This window comes from Argopecten irradians, chromosome 1, assembly GCF_041381155.1.
Source record: "Argopecten irradians isolate NY chromosome 1, Ai_NY, whole genome shotgun sequence".
In the NCBI taxonomy this organism is placed as follows: domain Eukaryota; kingdom Metazoa; phylum Mollusca; class Bivalvia; order Pectinida; family Pectinidae; genus Argopecten; species Argopecten irradians.
In genome coordinates, this window is record NC_091134.1 from 48,988,915 (window position 1) to 49,015,879 (window position 26,965).

Below are 26,965 nucleotides of genomic sequence, written 5' to 3' on the forward strand. Positions count from 1 at the left end.
ATGTAGATGTCTCATTTATTGCCAAACCTGTGATTATATCTTCATTAAAATCAGCACTTTGGTAAAAATAATGGAGGTCTAAGAGTCTTGTAAAACTTTGTGAAGTTGGTATTACAAGAAAGTGTTATGTCATAATTTGAAAATTGTAGTTAAACTGTGATTAGCTTAATCATATTTTGAACAACTAGGCCTGGTTGATATTGGTAAGAGGTCAGCTTGTTTAATTCTGTTGTCTTTTTCTGTCAAATAACCTAATAAAGACTTAATTCATTAGCAGTTAAAATACAGTGACCAACACTAGATAAATAAAAATAAAATATAAACTCATATATCATATTGAAAAACAACATCATCAACACAGCCCATTTGGTGTACATTTCATCATTTAATATTGAATTCAAAACATTTGATATCATTTCATAAGTCAAATAGACAAATATAATAAATATGTAATCACTATAAAATACAATGTACAATACCTATACTCTTCAGTGTACATGCCTAATACCCATGCATTCTAGCTACAACACAACATCCTTTGGTTCAGACAATCATACTTACGACACGGTGATCATATAATTTAATACAACAAACATCTGCATAGGCAACATAATGGTTTTATCACTTTAATAATGATGTCATAAAGGTGTAAGTCAAACACGTTTGGGGCACTTATTTAGAAAGGATGTACACATAACCAAATATATTTCGATTAATTATGATATAACCATATCTGGGTACATGCTACTTCAATACAGATTGACTTTAAAAATCAACCGAAAGGAATAAATGAGATACACATTGATTGTGTTTAACACTACAACACTGAAAGTTTATACACAAGCTAAAATGTAGGTTATTCAGCTCAAATACTGGGTAGATTCAATACATGTATATAATACTTTGGTTAGGAAATATGAGATTCTAATGATAGTGTAACATTCTTACACACAAGTACGATGTATGTACATGTATTTATATTTGACTGTCATGAAATTATTATTGTTGCATTTAGTTGGTATTATCTCCAAAATAATCATTTATTACATGTATTTGATACAAGGATCTATGTCCTTGCATGGTTGATACTTCTATATTCTGAATCCACATACCATGTATAGTAGTTACATGCTCTCCAGCTGACAGAGTGAAACCAAAGGGAAGTAACTCAAATAAAATAATCTTACTGTCTCTTATGGAACAAAATATAAACTTTATACTCTTGATCTTTTATCTTTGGTTTGAAGTCTTACATGTAACCTCATTCGTTTCCCCCTAGTGCTAAAATCATGTGAATTGTGGATTCTGGAGTATCCATAATTAAATATATAATAAATGACGACTCAAAAAAAAAAAAAAACCATATTAAATACATTACAACATTATCTAGTATGAGCATATTTGAAAAGTGATTTTTTTTTACTTTATAGAATTTATAGTTATTTATTTTCATGTACAATTGAATAGTAGCTATTTATACAATGTTAGAAGGTGAAACTGGACCCTTTCTTCAGATTAAGATTGCACTTAAGGTTGTATCAACCTGAGAACACATATTATCAAGGATGAGAGAATGAAAACAATAGTATACACATGATCATAATCAGGAAAAAACTCTTACCCATCACCAAACGAAAGATTGTCCTTAATAACCATAAGAACAGACTAGAAGAATAGATTTCCGGAAAATCTTATCGGAAAGATTCCCAACAAAAAAAAAAAACCTATTCAAAAATAAAAAGTTTTGTGAGATATTGATACGTCGTCCTTATATCCATATATAGCAGCATATTATATTGTAAGCATATTCACATATATATTTTTACTGATATAGTGTACAAGAAACTGAAATTGCACCAAAATAATGCATGATACAGGTAGTTAAGAATATTCAGTATTAATTGTACCGTAATGCAAACCAGTAACACTAATTCTGATTTCTTCAACTCTTCATTGTGCTTCATGTTCATAGAAACTACTGGTGGTTACTTTGAGCAAAAACAAGAGCAGTATGTTGTATATGCTTACATTATATCATTAAAGGTTCAATTAATCTTGATGGTTAAAAGACAGTGACATTATAATTATGTTTTAAATGAAATTTTTTGGGTTCTTAAATAATCTAAATTTACACAGGAAGTAAATAGCATCATAGCTAAAGTTAATTAACGCTAATACCTGGTATTTAATGTTTAAAGCCACCTACGCTTCTTAAAAAGATAGCATCTTTTTTATATCAGCCTAAGGAAAGCATGCATCTGTTTCATTTGGTACATCATCCATATGTCTGTGGCAGTTTGGTACAATGATCATACTCAGCAGTATTACTCCAAACATCCATCAAGAGTATAACATATCATTTTCACAAATCAAGTCCATCAGTCTCGCTCAGATGTTATGTCTTCTGACTTTGACCCCATCACCAGAGGTCACTGACCATGGGTCAGTGATGCCATAGAGAGAATGTTGGGACGGGTGCTTTACCACTGTTTCCCTGGGGCGAGTCTGGGGTACCAGCCAAAACATCTCCCGTTACTGACGCCATGGCCTGTGGAAGTATTATATAAACATATTATTAATTCTACAGTAAATATAATGTCAGCATCAGGTTTGTATATAAGTCATTCCAAAATATCTAATATAAGTAAGTAGACAAACATGAAATACTATAAAACAGTCCTCACTTGCTTATTTATTGTAATTAATTTATATCTATTTAAAATTTGACATTTGGAATTGAGATTATCTCCCCCTAGTTTAGTGTAAATCTCCTACAAATGTATACCTTATTGAATCTGAGGATTAATGAATACCGTTATGATTCAAATTCCTACAATTTCTACATTATGTAGTCTTAACTAAAATCAAATTCAATGGAGTCTTTTCTTCATAAATATTTGTTTACATTTGATGTTTACGTTTATGTTGGCAAGAAATTTAAATAAACCTAAAAATAAATCTGAAAAAAGCAAGCAAATTCGTGGAATTTCCATCCCCGGTTTTCAAATCATATTGTAGGTAAACATTATTGAGGTAAGGTTTAACCTTGGTTGAAACATGAATAAATAAACTTATTCGGAAGCAAGACATTTAACTTTGTTACCAAGTTTGAAGAAAATTGGTTAATATTTAATACAGTTATTGTACCGAAGTGGCAGAAAATGATTTTTTTTTTTTTATTAAATCAAAGGGCCATAACTCTGCTAATTAAGATGTGCCAAAAGTGGCGATTGAACTTGGCTAAGCCCTTAAAGCATTTAACTTTGTTACCAAGTTTAAAAAATTTTAGCTTTAACATTTGTTAGTTATTACACAGAAACTGCAGAAAAATAACATTTGTAGTAAATTAAAGGGACATAACTCTGATAAATAACATCCACTGAAAGAGTTGATCACACCTGGCCAGGCACTTAAGGCATTCAACTTTGTTACCAAGTTTGAAGAAAATTGGTTAATATTTATTGCAGTTATTGTACAGAAGTGGCAGAAACTGACTTTTTTTTTATTTATGCAAAGGGTCATAACTCCGCTAAATAAAGTCTGTTGAAAGTCACGATCAAACTTGGCTGAGTCCTTAAGGCATTTAACCTTGTTCATAAGTTTGAAGAAAATCGGTTTACATTTGTTACACTTATTGCACGGAAATGGCAGAAAATGATGTTTTTAGTAATTCAAAGGGCCATATCTCCGCTAAATAAGGTCCATCGACAGTCGCGATCGAACTTGGCTGAGCCCTTAACCTTGTCACTAAGTTTGAAGAAAATCGGTGTACATTTGTTATAATTATTGCATGGAAACGAAGTGTTACAGGCGGACAGACAGACAGATGGACAAACCAAATTTAATATCCCCTGTTTCGTAGAAAGTGGAGGATAAAAATGAAACTAATACAAACTAATCGAAAGATGTCTTGTACTTAAATGAATACTGTAGTCTATTAACCTAAAATATATCCACTCTGATTTTGTTTTGTTTAAATTTGTTTTCTTACCATATTGGAATCTGTGTAGCTACTCTGTCCTCGGTATGGCTGAGATTTCATTACGTATGCTGACCCAGGACGTGAAAAGTGAGCAAAGTCGGACTGTTGTATACCATGTATGGCAGGATTTACAATAGCCGGATCTTGTGACACCTGATCACAAAATAAAACATAGAACCATGAATAATCTAAACTAACACCTGCTCGGTTTTTTTATCCTTTAAGATGTGGTTCCTTCCAATAAGCATCTGTCACCAAAATAAAGATATAAATTCAAAGAATATACACATAGAAGTTAAAATTACATTTCTGTAGATTGACTCACAATTCAAATTTAAATAAGTAAGATTTATTTTTGGCAAATGGTATGTACATGTTTGTTCGTTTAAAAATTACTAGCATTTATAACAACAGAATTCCAAATGATTAGCACTGACCTTTTTTACTATATCCATACGAATGAGATCTCCTTTGGATGTTCTTTTACATCCAGCAGCTGAAATAGGAATTAGAGATTACACCTGCACAGGCATTAAACTTATTCATACATAAAGATACGAGGCAAGAATTCAAAGGAAATTTCATTCACAATACGTACTTGTTGCAACAAGTAACACAAATATGTTTTCTCAGACAACTTACTGATACAATGAATAAAGAGACAATATCTTTATAATACATTATATAGAGATATATAAATGAAACATTAGACTTGATGAAATTCAGTCTTAATTTAGCAAATGAGTTTCTTGAACAATTATTTATAAAATGGAAGATGTGGAGACATATATCTTAAGAAATGTAAAAACACATGTGTAATACTGTATATATACACTGCATATATGATAAAGACATACTCAAGGTCACAGTGTGTACATGTATCCATGCTTTTCACCTTTATGTTATAACATACCAGCAAAAAATGGCCATATTGCATCAAGTGCTGAAGCAAAATCAACAGCAGTCCTAAAATGAAGAGATAAAGACATAAATGGCAGAGGTATTAAACTGGATGATTATAGTTACTGTACCAATACGAAAGCATGGATCTCAATGTAAGAGGGCATAATTTTTTCAGTACATCATATTTCAAAATCATCAGTATCAAGATGTCTACAATAACAAAAAATGTGTATTTTTTTGTTAAAAAAATAATGTTAAAAAAATAAGTGTGATTTGATTATGAATTATATGGCTATATATACATGTACATGGTGACTGTTTTTCTCAGCTTTCTCAGTTTTGTTTTTTCACTTCATTCAAACATAGCATGTCCTTAAAAATTCTCGACTTTTACATTAACAAAATACATAATAAGCAAATGTATTAAAATAAAACATCACATGCTTACCTTCCCTGATTGTCCTTGAGATTGTCCTTGAGGTAAAGGTCTGGTTTATAATCCATTAATTTCATAATGACCTTTCCATGACCTTGAAAAGCAGCACAATGTAAAGGTGTCCAAAGGGTGTTGTTGTTACATGTGTTAATGTCAGCTCTAAAATAACACATATAATCTAATAAAAATCACATATAGGTATAGCAAAGAATTATTTGACATATTGACCAATACAGATAAAAACATTAAATGCATCCTTGGGTACAGCATTCAATATAAACCTAAAACTCCAATGATAGATCTAGATTTACATGAAAATGAAAAAAATATATCATTTTTGGGTTCTTTTTTAAATCATATACATGTATTATAAAATAAGAAAGTACAAAATTAATAATTCTGAAAAACAATTTAAAAAGGAATGAAACAAGTACTAGAAAAAAAGGGTTGAAACATTAGAATTTTAGTATGGCATAATATGACACTGCATCGATATCATTGCTCAATTTCAAAAGATTTTTTCAATGAATTTCTTTATTTCATTATTCTTCAAATAATTTTCTTAAATTCTTCTATTTAATATTTACCTTTTTTTATTTTTGTATTCATTTGTTGAAATTTACATACGATTTTATGATGGTCATACCTGCATTCAAGCAGAGCTTCTACAATTTCGGCATATCCCCAGAAAGCTGCTATAGCAAGAGGTGTCATTCCATCCTTGGATCGCTGATTGGGAGAACAGCCTTGTCTTAAAAGATCGGTCACCAACTGTTAAAAATAAAACAAAGTCTGGTGGCTACAGTCCTTTAGTTCTAATACCTCTATTGATTAACTGTCATAATGTTAAGGTTCTGTATTAGGTCCTGTACTCATGACCTCAGTTTCCCTGCAAGTAAAATGGATAATTTCTGTCTGTTTTGCTAGTTAAGATATAGGAGTTACCTCCCTTTTATAGGAACACATTTTCGTGTAATTTGGTTATAAAAAACAGATTAATCATGTTACATTATTGTTATTTATTTGAACATTAGTTTGAAGACATGTTTCTGTGAATATTTACCCAATCGGTTTACCACTAGTGTCTCGAGGTCCGAAAAATTGCCGTAAACGTAAATGAGTTAGACTAAAATCATGAAGAAGTGACAAGTGGAAAGTTGACAGTAGCAACGGCAGGAATTTACTAGCTTCTGATGTCTCTTACAGACAAATCACGATCACAAATGGATATTTATATTTAACAATTAAATATACATGAATAGAATCGTTATCGTGAACGTAGAATGACGTGAACTTACAGTCAAATCCCCGCTAGCGGCGGCGTTGGCAACACTCATGGACGCCGCCATATTGTTTACCTGTGATACGTCATGTGTCACGTGACAATAACTTACCATGTGCTTGCCAAGTCAAAACACAGTGCTGTCACAACCACATGGTCGGTTGAACCGCGTGGATTTAGCAGACGACAAACGTCAACTAGGATGCGTTCTTAACAGGAATAATGGAGCTAAACAATAATATATGCAAACCAACTAAACATTGTAAAAATAACTGGAAAGTGAGGTTCAAACAGTGGAATACACAAACTGTCATTTTGATCCCTGTTGCAGCAGCCATTGTGTGTTACATCAATTCTTTGGAGGGTGACTTCCTTCATGATGATATATTTGCTATAAAATCGAACCGGGATGCTAGAGGTGAATCCTCCTTATCAGAAGTGTTTTATAATGACTTCTGGGGAAAGCCTATGGTGGATAAAACCAGCCACAAATCTTACAGACCAATCACAGTATTAACCTTCAGGTAATAAAAGTATATACTCTGGCCAGTTGTATGGCTGATGGGATCAACTCAATACGTACAACTGTATGCACGTTTACCTTAAAACTAACCAACGACTTAATAATATTTATGCAATTGATATATCTGTTAGCTACTGTTTCAATTTTCAAACAAAACAAAAAAAGAAGAAGAAGAAGAAGAAGAAGTGCATTTTATAAACAGATTTTGAATATAATTTTTTTTTTATAGAATCTATCAGTAATTACACTTTTACAAAATAATGTATCACAATATGGTAGACAAACATTATCTTTGAATTAACTTTTATCTTTAATTAGAAAGTACAAGTAATATAATGGTTATCAATACCTACAATGGTGGTTGGTTTGGTTTCATAGTTTAATGTCTTATTAACAGCTAAGGTCATTTAAGGCATTGTGCGCCTTAGATTGTTAGTGGAGGAAAGCCGGAGTATACAAAGAAAAAACCACTTACCAGCGGTCAGTACCAAGCAACTGCCCCACATAGGTTTCAAACTCGCAAGCCAGAGGTGGAAGGCTAAGGTGGTAATTAACACGTTGACACCTGACCACTGCGGCCTATGTACAGATGTACATGTACTGATGTAGATTATATTTCTAACTTGGATTGTGAATGACTTTAAATTACACTACACCAAATTTTAACACCAGGTTTGATTTAACACCAGGTTTAAAAAATCTTTCTAACATCATATATTTCTTTGTCAGTGCAAAGTTAATTACATATGTACAAAAACTTGAAAATACCATAAATCGACCCAATAAGCGACCAGGGTGTTTAAATGAAAAGGTACTTATAAGACAAAATGATTGCAAATCTAGATGTTTTTATGTAGTTTTGCTCTTTATTTATGCCTGCATAGGCAATTGAAATCGAAGCCCCATAAAGAGGGAGAGGCACTTATAGGGACATGGGTGCTTATATAATTATTTATTAGGTCGAATACAGTACAACTTGCCATTATTTGTCAATTAACAAATACAGTTACAACATACTATTGACATACGTCTGCATGTATATGTACATCTTTCTTCACTTTTCAAATCCGTTTAGGATAGAAAATGTAACAAGTATGATAAATAGAGGTGAACAAATGTCTCAAAAAGAAATTAGTATTCTCATACAAGTACATGTTTGCATATAAAGACAAAAATGAAATATGTATTATGCTAATATATTTTACTGGTAATGTGTGATAGTAGTCAGTATAATTAATTTGTACAAATTACAACATTCCAAAAATTGTTTCAAAAGCAGATATATAGGCATTTATCTTTTCATGCTTTAAATTGTTATGATGTTTAGTGGTTAAGGAAAAATGCTACAAACAATTGCAAGCACATGTACATCTATAAAAGTGGTGTGTGCAATTTTGTCCTTCATAACAATTTTTTAAGTGGATTAAAAATCTAGGATTATATTACCAGTAATTTATATACATGTACATGAAGGAAATTAGGGAAAACATTTGCTGAACATCACATAAGAATTTGTGTTTATAGCTATATTTCCAGTAGTAAGATTTACTTCACAATCTAGTGGCCCGATCTTGTTCACCTGTGAAACACAATCTAGTGGCCCGATCATGTTCACCTGTGAAAAATTCCAAGCAGCAGCTAAGGTTAATATATATTATGTCCAATTCTTCTACCTACAATAATATTCTCATCTTGGAAAAAAGTCCATTTACAAATGAACCAGAGAAGATGGGGTGAAAGAGAGGGGCCGAATGGACAATCCATGAAGCTGCTTCATGGTGCATTAAAATTCAAATGCATATAGAAAAGTTGAAGTCTGCTGGAACAAAGCAATCTCCTGTGTACAAACTACACAAACTACTGTGTAGCAATTAAGACTTGGTTTAAAAGATACAAAAAAAAAATTAAAACCTAAGATTATATTGATAATATACAAAATGTACATGTAATTTGATTAACTAGATGAGGTGTAAGTAACATATTCAAGTCCAATGTAGGGTGTATGATAGTATTTAAATGATTAAAGCCAACAAATGTGTATTTACTGTGGAGATTTAGATGTTCTTGGACAAACAATCACTGTGACAAATAAATCACTGAGTAAACTTCTTTACATATTTGTTTATGTTTAATTCTGATATAGTTTGTATACGGTGATTCAGACCCAATATCAAAATCCCGTGGGGGAAACTTCATTCACTGAGTTTATTTCCCCCTACTTTATTTCTGAAGTGGAACTAGCAATTGCTAATTGAGTACACCTGTCTACACAGATTAATTAAGATAATGTTAGTGTTTTTAAAAGGAATTGAAAATTAATAGATACAAATAACAATTGCATCAGGGAATTTGATCTATTTGAAATAACATTCAGATAACTACAATGTCCATTGATAAAGCTTCTAGCCATATATTTCAAAGATTATTACAACAAGAAGGGATAAAATGCTCACAAAAATTCTACCTATATTAAAGCAGTGACAATAAAATGAAATAATGTTAGTGTTCAGATTCTGGTACTGTTCAATTAGTGGCAGTATGTTACCAATACAAGTCTAACCTGATAAAACAATAAGATCTATGGTGTACGTATTATTCATTGTTTTAGGCAACATGCTTCAGTGAGATAGCACTATAAAAAGGACCATAAGAGACAATTAAGGATGCTCCACCACTGACAAATGATATTTTTTGCTATCAAAAACAATAGCAAACAAATAAGTATTTTTCTTTAGTTACAAAAGTTACTTACTTTACACCATTACCAGCATTGAAAAGTTTGAGCTTCTAATTTTACTTTAAGATAAAAACATAAAGAATAATTAATTGCATCGCAAAAAAAATCCGTGGGACTATATCCTATATGGAATGAATTGAGTACTGATTGTGCATGCACCGAAAGCAGAATAAATTATTTTATATTACTTTTTGTATTAATTAGACAAATATATACACGATTAACACCAATTATTGCTCAAATGATGAGTACCGTATATATGCTCTGTCGGCACTGGAGCATCTTTGATAAAATTATTACATGGAAACAGAGCTTTAGCATACTGCAGACTTACAAAACACATTTAAAACAAAGCCATGATAATATAACAACACTTTGCATACAGGGAATTATAATCTAAATGTTGAGCAAATTAGCACACTCTAAAAAGGGACCTTCTACCCTAAATGACCTTGCATCCTACCAATTATTGGAGCATCTTTAATAAAAAATATTACAAGGAGAGAGAGCTCAAGCATACTGCAGACTTCCAAAACTCCTTTTAAAACACAGCCATGATAATATAACAACGCATTGCATACGGGGAATTGTTTGAGCAATATTCTATTAAAATGACCTTGCCAACCTGAACCACAAAATAATGTAAATATGCTATTAAATATTCTTAAATGATATTGTCCATTATTTTTTGCTTTCAGACTCCTTGGATGATATCAAATAGCATCTGGGATGTTTTTATTGACTCTTACTTAATAGTATGTCAAGCTGACTGCATAGTTATTGAGCCATGCTGATTGTTTATGAATAAACACTTGACATGTAAATTATACTTAAAATTTGAAACCTAGCTATGATAAGTTTAAGTACATAACAAGTACACTTTCATGGTCTGGGCAATCCTGTAAATTCTTACAGTGTTTCTATTACGTGACTCAAACTAATAACTGTTGGGAAAGGTCAATTATACTTTTAAAAGGTGCTAACAGTATATCTAGTTATTTCTGTATTTGTACCTGTCAGAAACCTTAATGTATTTTGCTATATTGTGATTCTTACTTTAAAACACAATGATCGCTGTTGTGTCATTGTCTGGCACGGAAATGGGTGATTAATACAGTTTAAAGATGTTTATAATCTCCACCAGACTGTTTAATAAAAAAGTGCTACCACTGGTCAGTATTAATGAACCTCCATTTAGCTTAGCTAGCAATGCAAGGTCATCAGTTTGGGAGGTAGATCAATCTAAGCTAAAATACCCTGATAATTTTAAATTGATAATAGCAAAGTGATGCTTTAGGTATTCTCATAAATGGTCTGGATGATATTCCCATGATAACCAAAAATAAGTTAAATAAATATTTAACTTGCATTTAAAAACTCAATTGGTGTCTGTGGTAACAAAAGGTATGGTGTGCGATTTCAGGAAGTGGCTGAAATTGCAACAAATATTAGTCATTCTGGATCTAAGTATTGTAGTTTCCTGGTTTACACACTGAAGTATGTAACCAAGTCAGGGTATATACATTCATTGTATGATAACCATCAAATCCTTTGTATGTATATACAAGGCTATGTATTGTACCCGCTACCTGGGACGGTTTAATTAACCTCACCTTCACCGCCCAAAGCTATGAGGAAATATCATAGCTGTGATTACCAGTAAACATTTACGACATTTCAGAAATTGGGCTTTTTATTACCTGTCACATCAGTATCTAAATTGATCCGCTGGAATAATGTAAATTAATAGTAAATGTTCAGACTTTTGGAGAATTTAGAGGACAAAAATATGCAATGTTGCAATAATTAAATCTTTACTGTCAGTAAAACATGAAAACAAGTTCGTACTTCCTTTTCCTGTCCTTTTCCATATTTTCGTTGGCATAGAATTATGGCATACATGTATACAATTAAAACATAAGTATACTTTTTTGTAAAATTAAAATGAACTGAATTAAATGAAAACAAGTTAAAGTATCGCTTAGTTTCTAATCTGTGTTATGGTTTTCAAATACCTTTACAATACAAGTGTATTTTTAATTATTTTCGTAATATGGAGGTTTTTAGTATATTTCACTCTGTATAAGAATTTGTTGTCAGAGAACGTGGTGCCCCTTTCCATGATATTATCAGAAGCTCCATTGGTTATCAGTTCTATATTTGAGCTAACTGACTCAGAGGTAAATTGCCTTGCCTTCAACTGATGATAACAAACTTTGATAAATCTGGACCCCCAGGACAATTCTTTGTGCCAAAATGTCAAATGTCTAGCCTAATAGTCTTATACCAGACACTGACTTGTGCCGAGATATTTGTATATCCTTGTATCCATGTAAACAGAAATGAATGTTTTCAATAGGTATTTAACACCTTTTATGGGCGTAAGACAGTTAAATTTCAAACACTCCCAGGTACTTGCTACTCTCAGTCTCACATACATTTAAACAGCCATTAATTTTCATGTATATACCATCGGCTGAATTAATTGGTGCTATAAAAGTAGATACTTTCATTTAAATTAATTACCATATGAACTTGCTAACATTAAATCAAGTGATAAATCTGACTAGACCTCTCAGTAAGAGAACATAAATTAAAGTACATTATACTGAAATGTTTCTGAAACCTACATCTGTTTGGCTTTACTGTAAAAGGGGCTGCTTCGGCCAATGTCCATCAAGATTGACCACACTAGTCTGTGACGGTAGCTCAAGTTGGTGACATTAAGAGTTTGGAAGGTCCAGGGTTCCAAGTTTCCAAACTTGGTTTGACATAGCTAATACAATTTTTCCTTTTTTTCTCCCATTCATGTTATTATTACACATAATAAAGTAAATTTTCCATATTAATTTTCCATACCAGAGGTTTGGTTTTATTAGTTTTAAACATCCAATCAACAGCCAAGGTCATTTAAGTACTTCAGGGTTTGTAGCAGTGGAGGAAAGCTTGAGTACCCGGAGAAAAAAACCCACTGGTCTACCGTCAGTACATGGCAATTGCTCAACATAGGATTCAAACGATTAAACCCAGAGGTGGAGGGTTTGTGGTAATACATGTACATGTACATGTAATATTTTTGTCTTGCACATCTTGACCACTCGGTCATCATCATTCATTTAATACCTTTAACTTTGGCACCTACAATGTACTAACTTTTAAATGAAGAAAAAAACATGAAGAGCATCTTGTGTGTCATAGACATGTTGGTTGTGTATGGTATTTATGGTGAATGTAATACATTCTGTTTGTCATGAAAGATAAATCTCCCCTTATAATTAGAAACCTATGTTTTTGCATGTCCATCATAGATTTTAGTTATGCAGATATGAATCCATTCTGCTGTTACTGTAGGTGTATAAATCTGTCTATATTTTATTGCTATGGACATTTCCCTGTGCTTTGGTTGCTGTGATTCTTACAGACTCATGCTGTAGTTACACACTGGCCATTGATACCCAGACAATGACCAGTACATTGTAGATTTGAATGACATGCATGGCCAGGTAAACATGTCATTGGTATCTCTAAGAGTACAATGTCCATCAATAACAGCTCTTCATTTCCGCCACCATCATTTATCACCTCTATTAGACACCCTTGTACCGTGGGTGACCGGCTGATTCCTAATTCCCATTGATTTGGTATGAATTTAAGCTACCGAGTTCATGACTGCTGAAAGGAATTCATCGATATTGTGTACTATGTGATTGTTCTAAACCCCAATAACTGTTGCAAAGTTGTCATCAAATTGTCACTCTAGACATAAAATTTTCGAGGAGCCGACTTTCAGTATGTTGAATCTTCGAGGACCTTGATAAGCAACAACAAACTTGATTATTTGAAGAAATGGAGAAGTTTATAAGTTTCATATATAATTTGATCAACCTACAAATTGAAGACTGTTTAGCTAATGTAAACAATACATCCTAAAAGCAGGGAATATAAATTTCATGAATTTGCTTGTTCAAACATGTAATTTAGGTGTTCTGCTGGTTTGTACCTTAAAACTTAAATTGTCTCCTAGCTAGAACAATAAAATTGCTTTTCCATGATTGATTGCGTTGTTTTGGATTGTTTTTTTCTTAATCAATTTCCTATTGATTGGATTGAGGTCATTTAAGATTTACTTCCCATGTATATATGTATCATGCATCCTTAAGGTGATTGGGTGGGTAATTGGTTAAATGGGATGCTGAGGTAGATTTGTAATCCATAAGTTTGTATAATAGCAGGAATACTAAATTGATTAGTTAATAGTTCTTCTCTAATACAATTGAATTACAAGATCTTATTATATACGGTTCTGCACTTAAATGCTGTGCTCATTGCACCAATTGCAAGGTGACAACTTAATGCTGGAGCACTAATTCATCTCCATGGTAACTCAATTACTGGTGCATTTCTATCGTTGTCTTATTTTAAAGTAAGTTCTGTATCACAACCTTATTTATGTACAATGTGAAAAAAACAAATTGAAATAAGAGGTAGACAATTAAGGTCTTACAGAATTATCTTAGTTAAAATGAATGTCATTTAAAATACACATGTAATTTGTTCTACTTGTTACACAGTTTGAATTTAGGTACTGGTATATGAAAAAAATTAGATTCAAAAGTCCTTCAAAGAAAAGGAATTTAAACTGTTTTGATTCAATTATGCATGTGCATGCAATTGGCAGTAGATATGTACAGACTTGTTGCATAGTTATAACTACCACTCTGAAACGTAATTAGGATCCAATTATTCGAAGTGATTTTTAAAATTTGTGTCGGGAAGGTTTATTTCTCTCTCAAAGGAGGGAACTTATTGTGATATAATGGGGAAAACTTATTATGATGTGAATAGTCCTTTATATGCATTCTACTGTACATCAATTGTTGAATTGCCCTCAGGAAAATTTGAAAGATAAATGTATTCGGTAACAATGTGAAACACAGTAATAACTATGGTTCAGTGGCAAGTATCTGTACAGAACGATATAAATACAACGACATGTACCTGTCAAAATAGCTATAAAGGAATCTTGCTGCAACGATGATAAATGGAATTGATTTGCACTCAATCTGTTTCAAGTTCTTTCTACAAAGTAAAAATAGATTATGAGTTATATAGATGTTTTTCTGAAGGAAAACTGTTTACATATGTACATGTGTATCAGCCACTATCAGGTAGAAGTATTTGTAATGATGTTGGCTGTTTGTATAGTTCATGGGAGATGCACATCTTTTATTGGCATATTCATATATACTGTATACCAAAATAGCTATGAATACAACAATTGTGTACATGATATTTTTAAGAATCAAACAAAAAATGCAACTTGAGAGCTGCCAATGTTGACTTTGATTATCAACAGAGTTAAAATTCTATGTTGATTACGTACATTATGATTATACGGTGTATATGGATATCAATAATTAATTGGTTGCATTACATGTACGTAATTGTTAGTCTTACTCATGACAGTTTATACAATAACACAAAGACACAAGACAAATTAAAATGATATAATGGAAGTCGCTTAAATTCACATTGAAATTTTGGCATTTCTTAGGGGCTACTCTTTAAGTTATATAGGATATAAAGAATTACTTTAGCAAATAATATAGATATAAATACCCTGATTCGCTAGGGGAATTCCCGTAGATGTTTCTTTAGATGGTGGAGAAAAGACAGAGTACCCAGAGAAAAACCACTAACCAGCAGTCATTACCTGGCAACTGCCACAAATGGGATTTGAACTCCCAATCTAGAGGTAAAGGGCTTGTCAAGTTGTGGTATATGTCGATCGAGTCATCTAAATAACGTCACGGCTACCACACTGCCCCTCCAACTTATAGTAATTAAAAACTGATGATACTTTTTCATAAGTAAACAATAGAAGGAAATGTCAATTTCAAAATGTTAAAATACTCATCCATATATGTAGTTATTTTTATTCTACTTTTTCAGATGGAATTATTATCTAAGCGGTGGCCATCCTTATGCTTTCCATGTAACAAATGTCCTCCTCCATGCCATGATGACTGGACTTCTAGTCTATACCTGTATGGACGTGTTCCTTCTCCATTCTCGTGTGTGTCTCATGACTGGAATCCTATTCGCTGTCCATCCCATCCATACAGAAGCAGTAAGTGTGCATCTAGATGTTTAATTTTTTTGACCGATGAAATGAGCAACAAATCAAGTCTATAAAAGTCCTCCCTTTATAGCGTGGGGTTTTCTAGGTTGTTGAACATATTCGAGTGTCCCATTTGTCACTGAAATTGATTTATATCTTGCAATATATCCAAAAATCACAAGGAAAACAAGAGAATTCTTTTCCAATTCAAATCACAACACAAGTACTTAAATAATTGTGGCAGAATTTTGTTGTTTAATTTAAGATACTATCTATATAAAATAGTTAAAATGTTATGTATAAAAATTTGTAAAAAAGATGCTTGGTTTATCAGCCAAAATTCTCATACAAAAAGTATTAAATCCAATAAAAAAAATATCCAGTTTGCACTAGATCGTATTGCGAGACAGATGACATGATTTTGTCAGAAACTGTTTAAATTACTCCTAATTGGGGTGACCTTTCAACATATTGTAATGGATATAAAAATTATTCCAAGTTATACCTAATTTAAAAGTGAATTTCTCAGCTTACATTTCACTGATCTGTATATAAAGAGTAAATTGTATATATAATAAAATTATTTTTCCAGTAGATTATGATGTGCACTTAGTTTGATTTGATTGTGGTTTATGATCTGTAAAAAGCTTAATGGCCACTTAGAGTCTCGATATAACATAACAACTTGTCTTTGGCCTTTACACTAAAACTAGAGGTATTTAAATAAGATGAAATATTTGTAAAATACACCTGTTGTCATTCTTGCTGAAACAACGGGAGATAATTTTCGTATTCATCTGAGGAATTCTTTTTCAATCGCTGATCGACTGAGTTTGATGGTTAGTCTTACTCAAACTAGGGGGAGATAATTTGATATTGGAACTTGATTGAAAACGATAAACTCAAAATTGAGGTTCTTGTGGCCAGCCTTACTGGAGTTAGTTGGAGATAAATAATATATGTATAAGAATTTGACAGGAAATTCTTTATTAAAGATTTATGGTCTGATGGCTAGCCTTACACAAAATAAGGGGAGATAATCTAATATTGAAATTTGACTGGATTATTTTATCAAGAGCTGAGGTCTTGTGGTCAGCCTTACTCAAACCTGGAAGTGGTAATCTTATAATTAGAATTTGACACGAAATTCTTTATTTGAAACATGAGAGTGATCATGGGCCAGCCTTAGTCAAACTATAGCTGTAGGGGGATATAATCTGATATGAGAATTCAGCCGAGAAATCTACATCAAAAACTTGGTAGCAAGTCTTGCTCAAACCAGGGGGAGATACTAATAATTCAGCTGGGAGATTTTTACATAAAGCTGATTCTATTCAAACTAAGGGGAGATAATCTAGTACATTTATAAGATCTGATCATGAGACAGCCATATAAAGCTTTTGATTTCAGGGTTTTGTGGATCAGATTTTCTTTGGTTGATGCAAATGTTAACTACATAAGGTCTACCTGTATATACATGTTTATATGCCTTCACCAGTATTATAAAGGTTTTTTTATCAAAATAATATGTTGATGTGATGAATATAAATGAACAAAAGTAAATTGAAAACAAAAATCCAATTTATGGATCTTTTAACTTTTCAACTTTGAAGAAAACTGACAATTTTTCTTCATGAGATTCAATGATATCAAGTTGAAAATTATTTACTACTTTCTGTAAAAAGTATGGTTGAACATTTAGCTAGACTGATTGCGACTGAACATTGGATTGCCACATGATCCATACAAGTTTGGTAACTGTATCCTCAGTCAACAGTTAATTTGAAACATTAAATCTGCCTACAATAGGTACTAGGTTTATTTACATAATTAACAAATCTGTTCTGTTTTAATGTAATGCATTAAAAAGCTTGATCTACATATATACATAAATTTCTGGTCATGAAAAAATAAAGTAAAGAAAAAGGTTATTCTTCAGTGAACTCTAACGTACATACATATACACTGCGTTGGATAGCTCAGCTTGAGAACCAAAAACTACAGATGTGGAGATGAGAATCTATAACAAGACAGTGTTAATGTGAAGCTAATTAATTTGAGCAAGTAAAATTCATTATACATGGAGTTGGAGGATGACAGATTTATTGTTCTGCTTGTCGGAATCAGCAGCCTGTAGTCTATAGTGTACTATAGGTATAGATGACTAGGTGTATACATTATACTGATCTCTCTCATCCCATTTCACTTCAGGCTGTAATTCCAGCTCATTCATGTGATAATTATCTATATAGACATGATCACTCGTTAATGTGTATACTGATTTGAGAAATAGATAGATTAAACAACAATAGCAATGTTTCAAACTTAATATGTATATTATCACATTCTATTTACATGTACTAATTGATTAATTACTATTTAATTAATAAATGATATATTAATTAACAGTCATCTTACCATGCAGGTAACATCAAACACTATACATATACCAGTACATGTACATGTATTTATCAAGGTGGCTAAAAATATGAACCCCTTTTATTTCTTACTTCAAACACAAGGAATTATTATCTTATTCATGTCTTAGCTAGGTAACAAATCTTTCCAGGAAGCTATGATAAAGCTTATTAAAAATACTCAAAGTGATAGAGAACAACATACATGCAATTCGAGTCCTCAAATCATTTTAGTGATATCATTTTTTGTGATCTTTAAACAAATTTCTCTGTATGGCCTCCTGTACATTGTATGTTTTTAGGTCAGCTGACCCGAAGGGTCAGGATGATCTATTGTCATCATGCACCGTCCGTCGTGGTGTGCCGATTGCTGTGGGCTTTGTGTAAACTTTTCATTCGTAACTTCTTCTCAATAACCGAAAGGCCAAGGGTACTGATATTTAGCCTAAAGCATGCTGGGATGAAGGGCTACCAAGTGTCTTTAAATGAATGACCTTGACCTTCATTCAAGGTCACAGTGGTCAAAAAGGCTAAAATCTTTAAACAACTTCTTCTCAAGAACCAGAAGGCTCAGGGTACTGATATTGGGCCTGTAGCATGCTGGGATCAAGGGCTACCAAGTTTGTTCAAATGAAAGATCATGACCTTCATTTAAGGTCACAGGCTAAAATCCTTTAAACAACTTCTTGTGAATACTTAAAGGCCTAGAGACCTGATATTGGGCCTGTGACATGCTTGGAAGAAGGGCTATCAAGTTTGGTCAAATGAATGACCTTGATCTTCAATCAAGGTCACAAGTGTCAAAATGGCGAAAATCTTTTTTAAATGAATTTTTCTGAAGAACCAGAAGGCTCAGAGTACTGATATTGGGTATGTAGCATGCTGTGATGAAGGGCTACCAAGTTTGTTCAAATGAATGACCTTGACCTTCATTCAAGGTCACAGAGGTCAAATAGGCTAAAATCTTTAAAACGCATCTTCTCAAGAACTAAAGGGATGAATAACTTTACCTTCATTTAAGGTCATGGGGTCAAATAGGCTAAAATCTTTAAACAACTTCTTCTCAAGAACGGAAAGGTCTAGGATGCTCATATTTGGCCTGCAGCATGCTTTGATGAAGGGCTACCAAGTTTATTCAAATGTATTGATAAGAGTATATATCAAAGCGATGATCCTGGAGACCTATGGTATTAATAAGAGTCTGTATCATGACGATGACCCTGGGGAACCACAGTATTGATAAGACCTTCATTCAAGATCACAGTAGTCAAAATGGCTAAAATCTTTAAATGACTTCTTGTGAATAACAAAAAGGCCTAGAGACCTGATATTGGGCCTGTGACATGCTGGGATGAAGGACTACTAATTTTGTTCAAATGAATAACCTTGATCTTCAATCAAGGTCACAGGGGTCAAAAAGGCTAAAATCTAACTATGTTGTATTGTGCTTATAGTCAGATGACGGTTAAGGCCCATGGACCTCTTGTTCATTAATGAGGAGCCACTATTTGTCATGTACATTGAAAACTATACTGGCTACCATGCAGACCCAAAAGATTTGATTCTCTCACCAGAATTCTAATGCAAGATTATCTTACCCTAGTTTGCAACCTGTGGTTGCATGTTATCATTTAGGAACAGAGTTAACACTTTTGGGAGACAGAAATTCCTTCAGCAATATATTTGATACTGAATTCTTGATGGTATAGATTTTATGCGATGCATTTAATTTGAACTCTTTCCATATTTAATATAACTGTCAGACAGATATGAGTTCGTGTTGGTGGAAACTCTGATTATATCTTAATTATGTCACTACAATGCACAAATAAAATTGCTTCTACAGCAGATCAGTGTCGGTACAGTATAGATTTCTCTGTGTCAACATGAACTCTGAGCTATTAGGGCAAATAAATCTGCATTGATTTACACAAATGTCATAGTGGACAAATAACACATTTATTACAGTTAATAAAACTATCGATTTGCTGGACTCCTGCTATGGAAGAAAAATTTTCCATTACAAAGTTCAATACTATATAAAGCTAAGACAATGATTAGGCCTTTGTCTTATAAGCAAACAGAGAAATTATTGTAATTATAGTTGGCATACAGTAGGGTGAATGTTAGCAAATAGATGTAAAAATTATCTAACAATTTATTGTCTTGTATCCTTTGTAAATTCTGCATGCATGACCAACATGTATAAAATATGTAATGAATGAGTATGTAACAGGAGAGGAGAAAATGTAGCAGCCAGACCGTGATTCGAACCTGGGACCCTCTGAACACTAGCTGAGTGCTCTACCGACTGAGCTACCTGTACCTGGGCAGAGTTTTCCTAAAAAAAAAGTAAAAAAAAGAAGAGTACATGTCATGTACTTCTATATACATCAGAATTGGCAACAGTTTGCACTCACTTGATTAAGGCAACCAGCATCATATATAAAGTATGATTCATAAAAATAAAATATAGAAAAATTTCATTTAAAATGCGAATTAAGAAGCTGACATTATTTTTTTTAAAGATGATTTAAAATATTTTTTATCAAATCATTGGGGCGTTGATTAATTATTTGAGTTTTGTTTTAATGAATCTTCAATTCAGACTTAGATTGCAATGTTTAAGAAGTGTGCTGAATTTAAATTGAAAATAAAATGAGATTTCCTCCTTAAATAGATGACTGACAAATAGTTAAAATAGATTTAGCTATAGGTTTGCAATTAGTTTATTTGATCTGAATGATTTTATGCCATGCTTGTGGTTACATGTAGGTGGCTTGCTCTTACGAATTCCAAGACATCTACAGTCATTATATATATTGGACTTTGAAGTGAAAAGAAAAGTGATGAATTAGGAACAAAAAATAAATTAATAAATAATATGATCGCTTGACCCTTGTTGTTGAGCTAAGGCTAATAGACAAAGTTTCCTCAAATAAATAACATTGATTAATTTTCAAGGTCACTAAGGTTGAATAATTATGTTCAAACTTCTCATATGCAGGTGTTTTGCAACAACTCGTTTGTTATGCAACTGATACATGTATGTATTAAAGAGGCAAAAGACACATTGGCCACAATATTTGTTCCAACTTGACATGATATCCTTCACCCAAGGTCGTGTACTGATGTTAAAATGAATTTTCAAAATGGATCATAACCATATCCATTATGCCTTTTATTTATATTATATAGTTTGGTTCTTATCATATCCCTTCTGCAACAATTAGTAAGGAGTGGGGGTTATTACTGGTCCTTTGTTACAAACTTGTTGGCAATTATAAATCCTTATACAGTGAAGATGTGTGTCATTTATTGGAAATGCGGGTGAGGGGGAAATGGAAGGAAGTTTACCTGTATAACTTGGATGACAGTAGTTCAAGTTTTGATGTGTGATCTTTGCCTTGTACACATCTAATAGAATCTTTTTTATTTTAGGTTTCTGGCATTGTTGGAAGAGCAGATGTCTTGGCTGGGATTTTCTTTCTAATATCATTTAATTTATATATCAAGTAAGTATAATACTTATATTTTCAAAGAATTACACGATAATGGAATGAAATTGACTCTTCTAAGTAGTCTAATTGAAGAAAAGTTTCATTACAATCATAATTGTTAGTATTTCATGAATATTCATTTTTCTCTCAATGGACATTGATGGTCAGGACCTATTTTATACATTTAAGAGCTGCACAAATTATAATTTCAACTACTTCAAAAAGAGAAAAACTTAAGTTTTATAATTGAGATTCCATGACTGACATAAAACATCATCCAGCATTCAATCTATAAAGATGCATTAAGTTGTTATTGCAGTTGTGGGTATTTTTTTTGGCAATAAAACTACTGCATGCATCATTCATAGTTTCATAAAAGTTGTTTTTATATATGGCCACTGATATGATCATTTCACACTAGCCTTTATGCTGGAAGGATATGCAATGATCTTATGTAGACAAGTTTTTAATTGTGGACAAATGTTAACCTTGAAATGCTTGTTGATTCTTATAGAAAATAAATAGAACATGTCGGTTACAGCTTCCTGTCCTTTGACATCAATTTAGTTATCAGCACAAATGTCAGAGCATCTTTAAGATATATCTAAAAAATGAACATACAAGGGGTTAATAAAACATAAAGACCTAATTATAACAATAAAAAAGTCATAGAGAATCTTGCATTGGGAAGTTTTGTAGTAAGATTCAGCACAGCATTGCCTATGTTATTGTGCACAAAGGCATAACTCACAGCCTATGCTGGCTGAATCAAAACGTATATCATAGCTAGAGCATAACAGTTTAATGATGAATTTAAGTCCAAGGCTGTACCTTTGAAAGTGCCGACCATATAAGGCTTTTTGGAACCAATAATGATGACCCAATTTCCTTTTGAAATTATTTTAAAGATAATTTTTCATAATAGGTATAGTTTCTTCAATGGAATGTACTGCATGCAGTCTTCCACAAAATCTTCCTCAATGTCTTTCACAACAGTTGGTTTAACATTGAAACAGGTTGTCTCTAATATTGTACATTTGTATCAGTCTGCACTATCTCTTGAATCACAACTAATATCTACTCTAAAATCAGGCTCTGTCAGATCTAGATATAGACCTTAGACACAACAGAATGCCACAAACTGCATGGTTTTTAATTAGCCTGTACCTACATTTTACACAACTGCCGAATAATTCCATCCTTTTTACCATAGTTTTTACGCAGCTGAAAATTCTGCAGTTTTTACACAATTGCTGAGTAAATATTCCACATGTTTTACACACTTTTTACACATTGAAAATGACTTTTAGTCTTTATTATACTAATTTTACACATGTTTTACGCAAAGCTTTTTATGCAGATGCATAAAGTTTGCGGATTTTTTACACACATTTTACAAATTTCTTGAAATTTGATGGAAATGTAGGTACCTGAGTACAGTTTAGAAGTTATTGATTTCTCCAAACAAAGGGAGAGATGTTGACTAATTTGTTTCTATCTGCTTCTAGACCTCAATCTTCTTTCGATATGAATTTTCTCTGTACAATTTATTATCAACTGATGGTAAGATTCAGATAAAATTGCATTTCCAAGAGTATTCTCTTTTTCAACACAACATGAGCAAACAACATTGCTGCCATGAACCCTGCCATTTGATATATTCTCCAGTCAAATTTTACTGGTATTGTGTTATATTGGTCTTTAAGGGATGCCTACACATTATTTCTATATCATTTGAAAAAAAACATGCATTGCCTCAGAAACATTATAAAGGATATTGGTTGTCTAAATTATTTAAGGTTTTTGAGGAATGCCAAATACAATCTACCACATTCAAAAATCCCTTTTACCAATGATAATTGAAATGTATCAGTAGTTATTAAGGTTAACTCCACTGTAAGGGGAAACAATAATCGGAGCTTGCTTTTGGTGTGTTTACTAGGGAAAACAAACTTGAAAAGGGGGAGTTGTGTAGCAGGTTTTAATTGTACAGCATGGTACGGTCAATTCTTTTAGCCTCATGCTAGAGGGAATTTCACTTCAGCCAATTGTGCAGAGCAGGATGCTAAATGTAATGACTCAGTGATACAATGGTTGGAACCTTCCTTGAACTTCTCTTTTAGTCCCCATGCAATTAATTTAAGCATTTGTTTCTACAATGTAGTGAAAATTGTGTCTTTTATGATAGTTGATGAGTGATTAGGTATATGAAATACTTGATGAGTGATTATTGATTAATCTTTTATCACATTTTCTATGTCTGTTTAGTATCTAAATCAGAGTACGGTACCGCTATCTAGTCATGTGTATACATATGTTTTATCAAACGCTATAATTTCATCTCTGCCATTCACCTACCATGAAGTGTTATAGAGTTGCAGTATTTGGTATGAATAAGGGTGTCATCCTCACGATATTGTGCGATACACATCAGCCTTTCTAATTCTGAATTTGTCATGTTAATGACATAGAAAGCAATAACAACATGTTTTGTAGAGAAACATCAAAGCTGGAAATTAATATGCTTCCCACTGCACAATAGTGTGATCACAGAAATCTGAGCGGCATTCACAGGCATGTGAATTGTTTGGGTCAGAGCAGGATTTCAAGGATGAACCTGAAGAAATAATTACCATACCAACAAAACCTTAGTGTAGAAACTGTCAATTACTTTTGTTTGCTGTGACAAGAAAATTGGATCCATACATGACAAATGTATCATTGGGTTATGGGTTGCAGATTGTTCAGTATTTCATAGAAAGTGCTACCTTAAATCAATGAAGAACATCTTGAATTTGGTAAACAATAAAGTGCTACTTCAAATTGAAAGTTTTAAAATCACATCTTGAGCTGTAGGAGAACTGCCACCACATAGATTCATGGAAGTTTAATATTTAACATTTAAGGGTTGTCAGTGTACTAGGGTTTTGAGGATCCAGAGTTCAAATGACTATATATACTCTGATAGCTAAATAAATTCAGCAATTCTATTACAAATGCATTACATCTCCTGTTACAATAATTACACATCCTAACAGCCAATGGAACATGAGAGTCTCATAGATATAAGATGATGTGATGAAAGTAACATTTTTTTTAAACCATTGGTATTAAACGTACATCATGACAACCTTACAATTTGTAAAGAATATTCATCACATGCATGTTGTTAAATTCATCTAATATTGATGAAATAATGAGAAATAAATGAAGAACTTAATTAAATATTTCTGATACCGAAGTCAACATTTACATTTTGTACTGACTATAATTTTGTATCTATGGCATGCAAATATGACCACTTCACAATGGTTTCTTTATACTGTGACCATTATGACCTTGCAATAATCAACCATTCCTTTACATGTAGTTTATAATGTGGGAGTCATGAAAGACAAAAAATACAAAATGCAACAAACAGTTTGAGAAGAGATTATTTTCTGAAAATGAGAATGTTTTTATGTACAGGAGTCTAGACGTTCGATGGCAGAAGAGTTCGGTCCTGGTGCCGGAGGTTCAGAGTTTGACCCTTCTGTGTTTGAGTCTGGTGTGTGGAGGACTAGCTATGCTGTGTAAAGAACAGGGGATCACAGTACTGGGGCTGTCTGCTTTGTATGATGTTCTGATCTGTTCACGGCCAGGCCTCATCAGGTCAGTGTAATGGCATAGACTATCAGCAAAAACACAGATTATAGTAAAATCAAAATATGATCTGGGACAAGTTATGAGTTTCATGACTATCGGGTCAAGGTCACTATTTCTACAAAACTTTTGTCAGCTCTTTCTTGGCTTCTTATCATCAAGAATTTCTAGGGGAAAAAAAACAAAAATTAATGTGCAACTTTGAATGCCTCTTTCCCTAATGTGCAACTTTGAATGCCTCTTTCCCTGTAACACATTTGATTGATTAAGAAGTTGTGTGGACTGGTAGAGGTACAGAAATGTATTGGATTTGCAAGGCTCAGTTGATGCTTCCTTAATTAATGATAATAATAATATAAAAAGAAACTGTTGGCCTGTACCTGTAACATTATCCCCTGGATCCCCCTTAATGGAGCTATAAACTTATTTGAAGCTTTTCTATGATATGAATATGGACCCTCTTGTACTATAAATCATAGTAGTTTTAGATGTCAACATGGCAGGTGCCACTCGTTCCGAATATAATGCCTGACTTTAATTGTGTTTAAACACCTTCTCATTAGCATACCTACAGTACTCCAACATTTTCTGTACATTGTATGTATTTGTCCTTTTTATCAGTTGGGTACTTTCAAAAAAAGTTTTATTAATGATACAATATGGATAAATAACTTCTAAATAAACCTTTTACCATTCCATTTTAAAAGATGCCAAGTTAAGAAGTCAATAAATCTATATTATTGTAATATAATGACCACTTCATCACCTTTATACATTATATACTTGGATATAAATAATCTTTAAACATGTAATCATCATTACATTTATGCTTAAAGACTTAACTGTTCATATGTAAGGTTAATTTGCCAATTTTAACCATATTAAGTACAGGTGTGAAATGTTCAGTAGTAACTATGTTATACCATCAATATATATATATATAATGAATGTGTACAAAATATTATGTTACTTAACTTATAGTTATGCTATTTTGGTTTCTATGCTATGATTTATATTTCACTAAATTGGAAGTTTAAAGGCTAAAGGTTAAAATGAATGAGCCAAAACTGCTTTAAATCATACCAAGTATGGCACAATTTTTTTCCAGCGAAATAAAAGTTTTCATATTAAACATGCAAGTTTTACCTTATACGATGAATAGAAAAATATCAAATTTCAATTGCTAAATAGTTTTTTGTTATTTTTTTGTCCAATATCATGTTTATTTTAAATTATTGTGAAAGAGTTTTATGACACAAAATATCAAGGCTTTAAAGGACTTTTAATGATGCTCGAATACTGAACCCAGTTTACAATGCTTATAAATTATACAATTTACTCCTTGAAGTATTTATTCTCGTTTTTGCCCCCTATACATGTATTAAAAAGCTCTGACTCACGGTACAGATTGAATTTGACAAA

General features: G+C 32.4%; 2 protein-coding genes across 2 annotated transcripts in view; one reads left to right on the forward strand and one right to left on the reverse strand.

Moving 5' to 3' along the window:
• Positions 1-370: 370 nt before the first annotated feature.
• LOC138331077 (ankyrin repeat domain-containing protein 49-like) lies at positions 371-6,699 on the reverse strand. The gene is made up of 7 exons (XM_069278535.1): positions 6,620-6,699; positions 5,968-6,092; positions 5,334-5,480; positions 4,896-4,948; positions 4,420-4,478; positions 3,992-4,135; positions 371-2,548 (listed from the first exon to the last, which is right to left on the reverse strand). Exons 1-7 carry the CDS (start codon positions 6,668-6,670, stop codon positions 2,444-2,446), a joined length of 684 nt encoding a protein of 227 aa, XP_069134636.1. The 5' UTR covers positions 6,671-6,699; the 3' UTR covers positions 371-2,443.
• Positions 6,700-6,745: 46 nt separating this feature from the next.
• LOC138331066 (protein O-mannosyl-transferase TMTC1-like) overlaps positions 6,746-26,965 on the forward strand; it is a 64,790-nt gene continuing 44,570 nt past the window's right edge. The window contains exons 1-4 of the mRNA XM_069278526.1: positions 6,746-7,127; positions 15,816-15,993; positions 21,843-21,916; positions 25,370-25,552. Coding sequence (XP_069134627.1) covers positions 6,826-7,127; positions 15,816-15,993; positions 21,843-21,916; positions 25,370-25,552 — 737 coding nt within the window. The 5' untranslated portion in view covers positions 6,746-6,825. The remainder of the gene's footprint in view (positions 7,128-15,815; positions 15,994-21,842; positions 21,917-25,369; positions 25,553-26,965) is intronic.